The sequence below is a fragment of the Empidonax traillii genome, unplaced genomic scaffold (genome assembly GCF_003031625.1).
Source record: "Empidonax traillii isolate 1590-97213 ecotype Southwest subspecies unplaced genomic scaffold, ASM303162v1 scaffold533:size792476, whole genome shotgun sequence".
Classification (NCBI taxonomy): Eukaryota; Metazoa; Chordata; class Aves; order Passeriformes; family Tyrannidae; genus Empidonax; species Empidonax traillii.
In genome coordinates this window covers 107,862-115,611 of record NW_020955726.1, presented here as the reverse complement: position 1 = coordinate 115,611, position 7,750 = coordinate 107,862, and the positions used below count along the sequence as shown (strand labels likewise).

General features: G+C 42.4%; 1 protein-coding gene across 5 annotated transcripts in view; it reads right to left on the bottom strand.

Moving 5' to 3' along the window:
• Positions 1 to 5,438: 5,438 nt before the first annotated feature.
• Positions 5,439 to 7,750, bottom strand: part of DGKI (diacylglycerol kinase iota) — a 107,773-nt gene continuing 105,461 nt past the window's right edge. For 4 of the 5 annotated variants that reach the window (XM_027897208.1, XM_027897210.1, XM_027897209.1 and 1 more), the window contains 2 exons: positions 6,787 to 6,886; positions 5,439 to 5,882 (listed from right to left, as the gene is read on the bottom strand). In XM_027897208.1, coding sequence (XP_027753009.1) covers positions 5,766 to 5,882; positions 6,787 to 6,886 — 217 coding nt within the window. In that variant the 3' untranslated portion in view covers positions 5,439 to 5,765. The other variant, XM_027897212.1, reaches the window with a different exon arrangement.

Sequence of the window (7,750 nt, the reverse complement as noted above, 5' to 3'; positions counted from 1 at the left end):
CCTGCCTAATCACTGAAGTCAAATGTAATGAATTTACTGGTGTGATCAAGGCCCGAGGGAGGGAATTTTCCCATTTTGCACAAATGGCACCATACGGGGGCCAGGAAATTCCTTGGCTGAGTTAGGGGGTGTTTCTCCAGAGCACACGAACAGGGGATGAGAAAATAACACTTTCTGTGGGCACCATCATGGGCAGTGGAACTGGAAACACACTAGGGGAAGAAAGCCCCTGAGCTTTGGTACCTGCAGAGGATCTTGGGTAGGTAGTCCGGAGACGGCTGGTGCTGTGGCATAGCTTGGAGTACAAGTAGCCATAGTCACTTTGACTGGTCAGCTTTGACCGCTGGGTAATTCACTCCTCTCAAGCCAGCTTTTACTTAGAAGTGATAAACTACCCAAATACTTGGTTTTGGTCAGTCCAAGCCAGGTGCTGAGATGCTGCAGTCTGTCTCTAAGCTCCTTGGCAAATGCTGAGATATCCCAACTCCTATATTTATTCTGTTCACCTCAACATCTGGGTGCAAGCTCCCCTCGAGGCATTTCCACAGTGCAGCCAGGACCTGCTTTCTGCCCTTACAAAGGAGGTTAACATACTGAAGCTCAAGACACATCCTCCACATAAAATTCCACTCTTCATCAGTATGCTAGCAAGTAAACTTTAGCACATTAGTGAGTTGCCATTGCAATCAACAGATCTTGGCAGGCACATCATGGAATTTAATGCTGTAGCAATCCACTACTAAGTAAAATAGTTGTTAAGAAAGTAAAATGAGAAGTTGAGTACCACAGTAAACACTGTAATACTTTGTCCTATAGCTTCACATGCATACAGAAATATAAGCTGTTTCCAGGACTGCTGAAATGACTGAAGATACTCACATTTTATGCCTTAGACTAATTAGGAAGCTAATAACCCAATGTCACTTTGGCTCAGATTCAGTGAGGAAAATAGAGGAAACAATGTCTAATGAATGGAAAAGAATAGACAAAATTGAGATCAAATCGTTACTTTTAGCAAGTTTAAAAACTAGTATTATAAAATACTTCTCCATGGATGTCAGTCTGGTGCAAAAGAAGCAAAAAGTGGGGGAAGGAAAATGACAGCCCTCAAATGGATCAGCAAAAGAATCTGCTTCTTTCTTGGAGTACATGGAGTGCTAGAACAGAATTTCCTTGGAGCATTTTCAAAGCATCCAAGTTTCCAGCATGTCCATACATGTACCATTAACCTCCCAGAAGAGGAGGTTACTTAAGACTACCAATGTATCTTGTCCAATACGTAGCCCAGAGTCAGATCATCTCAACATGCTTTCGTCATCCTGGAAGGGTCAACACATAAGCATACCCCACAGGACGTATCTGGGGTGGCTGAAAGGAAAACAGTCACTTCCAGATAAAGTTTTGTGTTAGAAACTTTCACTACCGTGCACATCACTGTCACAGAAAAGACAGATCAACAAATGAGCCAAAGAGGCCATTAAATACTACTGAAAACCTCCCACAGCTACACCACCAGAAAAACCATGGACCCCATCTATTCTTATATAGCAGCACCACCTGGGCAAATACAGCTGGGAAGATCGATGGCAAAAACCCCATCAATTTTGTACTATTTTCTTTGCCTATGATTCTTCTGCACGACAGTCCTCATGTAGCAGGGGACATCTCACGTAGTCTGAATCCAGGCTACAGCACCATGAGCTGAGACTGAGAAATTCTACTGCTGCTGGAGAAAAGCAAGAGTGATAGGTGTCAGTAAAAACACCTACAGACCTCTTGAAATGCTAAAATACAGGCAAGCAAGCCATCATGTGAGATGGTGAAAGAGCCACTGGAGTCTGAGGCCTGTTTTGTAACAGATAAAATTTGTCTTGAACCGCTGTTTTACATGAGTAATACTTAAACTCACACCTTACAGTATTGAGGGATGCACAGAAAAGTTGTGGATGCACCACCCCTGGAAGTGTCCAAGGCCAGGTTGGATGGAGCTCTGACCAACCTGGTTTAGTGGAAGGTGTCTCTGCCCATGTCAGGGTGGTGGAACTGGATGATCTTTCCTTCCAGTCCAAGCCATTCTGGGATTCTATGCTATAATTAGTGAAAAATGTATGGCATCATCATGCCTTGGATAACACATAAAAGATACTTCTAACATTAAAATATGAAATAATAAGAGTAACTGATGCTATTAAATTACAAAAGTAAGTTTATTTTATCAACATTATAAATATTTTCTTTCCCTTCATTCAACTCCAAAATGAGATAGTAAACCAGTACAATGGAACAATTCAGGAGCTCCTCAGCTCTACTAAAAAAAGGTTTCCTTTAAGAACAAATTAAAATGGAAAATCACATTTTGTCAGTCCAGCAATCTCAGTAGCTGAGCATCCCTAGGTACTTTGTCATTCAAATGGCACAATTTTAAGTGTGTGTATATGTGTGTGCATCTATATATATGTATACTGATGTTTATAAATATACATATACATAGTAATATACACACACTAATAGACACAGCCACTGAACAGACACTTTTAGTAATCAAAATGCTTCTCATGTAATTTAAGTGGATTCACAGCTGCACACTGAAATTTGGGCCCTGCACAGTGCAGGCACAACTGGATCAATCTAGACCCCAAGTGCTCCAGAGATTCAACACAAAGGTCACCATTGACTGCTACAGAGTCTGCCTGCTTCTGGTGGCTGTCCAAAACTGAGAATCCCATCACACTTGAAAAAGAGTAAGGAATAATCCTGCAGCATCTTGGTCCCAAACTGCCCTCAGTGAACCAGCTTCTGATATTCCTTGCCATTGTAGAAAACAATATACATGCTGTGTTACCTACAAATACAACACACCACAAGTATCTCATGCATCATGTGTGCAGCACTTTGGAACAGCTTGAATATTAAAGGCACTACATAAAGCCAGTTCCTGTCCTAACTCCAGTGCTGGGGAGTGCTTTTATCATTATCCCATAATTTTATCATACAAGTAACTGAGCACACAGCATGGGCAGCTTTCCAGAGGCACAACGGGCTCACTGATCATATCATCATACTCCAGCTTCCAGGGAAAAAGGCAAGCCATGGTGTCTTGTGTGCTCTGAGTTCCTCTGAGCAGTCCAAATGGCACAAAATTGCTCAGGAAATCTGCACATCCTGTCAAGCTGCTCCAGAGCCAACCACAGCTGCAGCCGCCTCCCAGGCACTAGGGATCACCTGACAAGGGGGAGACCACTCGGGACGGAGAGGGACCAGACCCAGCTCCCTTGTCATAATTCCCCTGTGGCCTCTGGAAGCTACTTGTGATTAAAGCAAGCCTTTACTGCTCCACCTGTTTCATGGGACGAAAGGACCAGGGAGCTGTCACAGGCTCAATAACCACACTTTGCTCAGGCACCAGACCGGCCCCAGTACAGGACAGAGCTAAGCTCCTGCTTAGCTCTGTCATTAAAGCTTCCTCCGTTTCTCACATCAGTAAAACAAAGCAAAAAGGTAAAATTGATAGAAACATAATTCTTATTATCATCAAATATATAGAAATATTACAGTAATGTCTTTTCTCACTGCTGGGAGATGATGCAAGGCCTACCATGAAACCACAGCATGAGGATGTTCCCTGTGGAAATTTCACATACCACACCAAAATTATATTCTGATTTTTTATTTTAAAAGTTGCCAAATTCTGTTCTAATATATACAGTCTGACCTTCTCCACAAGCCCACGGATGATTACCAAGAGAAGGAATTTGGCTTTCATATTTTATTTTTTAAACGAGAAAGATAAGGACAGAAAATAAGACAAAATACATTTCATGTCACCACTGACCTATAGATTACAAATATATATATAGTTTCCTTCCAGAGGAAGAAATACTAAGGAAATATTTTGCTCATATCAAATGAACCTTTGAAAACAGAAAAAAAATTCAAAGTATACTTTTCAGCTCCTCCCTCTCTACCACAACAATCACTCGTTTGGAAAAAAAAAAAAAAAAAAAAAAAAAAAAAAAAAAAAAAAAAAAAAAAAAAAAAAAAAAAAGGAAAAGAAAAAGAAAATAAATACATTTAATTTCCTTCACTTCTAGCAAGGAAGAAAAACTTATCTGGATAATGACCTGAGTTATTTTCATGGTTTCCAAATGTATGTAATCCTGATGATCACCATCTACCAGAGAGCTACACCTAGCAAGGCATGTGAAAGCAAACACTGGTGGATTCTTCAAAACAAACAACAAAGCAAAATTCAAAAATGTTTTACAAGAATTATACCAAAACTCAGTCATGAGTATCTTCATGGGAACTGGTCAGACAAAGTAGAAGTGGAAGCTCTGTTATTTCTGGCAGCTGAGATATCTGCAGCAATTGGAAACCCAAAGGTGGAACATTTTGTTTATGCCTGTGTGTATGTGTGTTTGGTTTCTCTTCTTTTATGGTTATAAGACAGAGAGCAGACAAGTAATGAAGACAGAGTGGGCCTTTACAGTGGCTAAGCTTTACATTTTCAAGCCTATGGTGGGTAATGAGTAAAGGAGCTGCAGCTTGTCCTTCTCCAGTGCGAAAGACTCCCTGAACCTTTGTTCCCTTGAAGAATCAGATAGTTTACAGCTTCAGTCAAAGAAGACTTTCCTATTCCACGTGCGACCAGGCCAGTGCCCATTTGCTTGCTGGCAGCAGCAAGGCTAATCGATGATGTTCTAGGTGTCCTTCCTACCTCTAGCTGTAATGCAAAGGGCACTGAGTCCATGAATCAGTCCATCAGAACTCCCTCAGTCTTGCACAAATCTCTCTCCAGTGTAAAACCCATCTTTTGGAGAGTAAAGAACCACTATCAGCTTTTAGGCAGGCCTGAAAGCTGAGCAGAACTGGATCAGTCATTGCACACACACAAAAGTAATACGAGCAACCTTACTAGTATCTTTCTGCTCTGCCATTCGACAAGATATGTCCCATATAACTCCTTTCCATACCAATTACTGCCTCATGAGGCTACCATAACCATATACCCAGCAACAACGAGGTTAGGTTTCGTCACTGCTGTAAATTTAATTGTGCCCCACACCCTGGGAAACAAGGCAACAGGCAGCATCCTCTCCTAAAGCAAGGGAACTCCATGGCAATGGAGCTACTGAGGATGCAGCTTTTGAGAGGATGGCAAGGGAGGGAGTGTAGCTGGTAAAAACACTGGACTTTTCCTAAGGGCATCCAGAGCTCCTCAAATATTTTGCTACTGCCTGACCATTTGTGAATAAAACACAGAGATAACAGGTACTATTTAACCAATGAGAAGTAAGGGGAACAGGAGAATAAAAGGAATACAGGAAACTGTAAGGATGGAGGAGGGCTTCATTGGGTGCTTTAATGTCCCAGTTAGTTTGGAGTTTTGTTCCCCCACACCCTCTTAAGTCTTTCCTTCTTTTTTTTTTTTTTTTTGATCTTCCTCTTCCTTTTTTAAATAAATTGTACAGATGAACATGGGAGAAGTTCATGCTACTTGCTGGAAGCAATAAAGGTAAATTTCCGTGGCCCATGGATTCCACAGACCTTTGAGTGTCCCACCTCATCCATCATGGGCTAACTTATGGAACCTAACCATTCTGTGGCAAGACTCAGTAGCCCTTAGAAACTGGTGGCATGTCCTCAGGTATTTTCCACTAGAGTGAGAGACACGTTGATTCCATCAGCTTCTTTCTCACACCATGCCTGAGAGCCTCAGGTGAAGCCTCGAGATTTCCAGCGATCCTCTTTGACATTTTCAGACATCAGACTGCTGTCTCTAGGTCCTCATGGGAAACCATTTGGTAGTTTTGTCGACTCTCCAGGTAGGAAGCCAGATCTGGATCACCAGCTTGCTGAGCCCTGTCACGAGGGGTCTTACCCTAGAATAAGGAACAGAAAGAGAAAGTCTTGTGCTAATATATTTAGAAGCACAGATGATTTCTGGGCAGAAGAAGATTAATAAGTCAGAAGCCACTTGTCTGGATTTCAGCTGTTTCAGAAAGCTTTTTGCAATGTACAGTACTGTCATCTGAAAAAGAGATCAGAGAATCATAGATGATCTCTCTTCCCCTTATAGGCTACCCCATGCAGTATAACATAGTAGGAATTGTTTTTGAATGCCTTGCTACAGCAAAGATGATTCTGGAACCCAGAGAACCGACCCATTCTCAGTTGCTGACCACTAGATGTTTATGCTCAGAAATTCCAGAGAGGCAGCTTCTGGACCATGTTCCTAAGCAATCAGATTGTTTTAATGACAGAATATTCCTCAAATTTAATTTTGCCTGGACTTCTTTCTCAATCAAGCTTACACCAAGAGAGGGTTGTCGTTAGTGTCCCATTATGAGCACAGGGGCAAGGCAGGGCAAAAGAAAATAGTAAGCCATCCTCACAAAGCGAGTCAGCCACAATAATCAAGCCTCAAAGAAGCTATGCAATCTGAAATCAAGGCTCCTGCAGGTGGTCCTTGCCCACAGGCCTCTCTTTTGACCACACAGAAGGAGGATACTGCTGTGCCATGGAGATATCTCATTCATACCCAATGCACCGAATAGTTTGAGGCCAGGCTCTCCCTGTGGTGATGATGACCCATGTTGGGGACTGAACTGAAGTCTCTTGTACTTGTTTAAATCAATACAGTTTTCTATTAAAAAAATGGCTTGTTTGAAAAGAGCTGCTCTTGGCACACACTAGGCAGCCTCAATCATGCAAACAGCAGGGACGGATGCTGATTGGTCTCGCTTGGCTGCAGTATTTTATAAGTGGTTGATGGAGCTGGGTTACCTTGGAGTCTGTCTTTCTCAGAGAAGCTCCCGCATCCACCAGGAGCTGGCAGACGGCACGGTGGCGCTGGCAGGCTGCCTTATGTAATGCTGTCTCACCCCTAGACCAAAGTACAGAAACCAGCAGTGAGACACATCACACCAATGTACATTTACGAAGTATGAGGTGCAGAGGATAGACACAGAAGGATGCTGCATTTCTGCGAGGTTCCCTCTTGCTGGCAGAGGTAGACTTGTGCACTCTCTCCCTTAGCATCTACATCCTTTGACTCAGTAGGAAAGCCTGCAATGCACAAATAGCAGACGAAGAACTCTGAGGGGTGGGAAAGAAACATGCACAGATTTTAAGTATTCAAAGGACTGAATGTCACATTCCCGTCCAAACACCAGTTCTGCTAACTGCTGCAAAGGCAAACTAGCTCTCTTCTTATTTCACAGCAGGTAAAACAGCAACAGTGTTTGTTTCTTCCTGCAGTTTGTCACCTAACCTCATTCTCAGACTCACCCTAGAAAAATCTTGCCCATCAAAACTAAGAATGGTACGCTTGCTGCCCTGGTTCTGATACCCTGACCTCTTTGATGTATGAGAGCTACTGGTGAGCTACTGGGAAAGCTTGAACACACGTTTTTCAAAAGAGAGCACTGTGTAGCGGGAGCACGTTTATTGCCAAGGCCCTCACTTGGACTAGAGCTACATGTAAGAGGATTCTGAGACTGAGCATAGTACTGAGAGTAAAGAAATCTATCTAGATTTGCCCAGGAAAAGGAGGAAAATATGCTTTGAGTGGATTGAAAAGGTGTCCTTAATACTAGTATCCAACATGTAGGGCCATTACATAATCAGCAAATAGCAAACTACAAGAAATACATGTAGTAGGACAAATCTTACACCTACCTACTCAGAGAATGCATAAAGGGATTTCAGCCCCAGTTCATGACAGGGGAAGTTGAAATATTAATAGGCA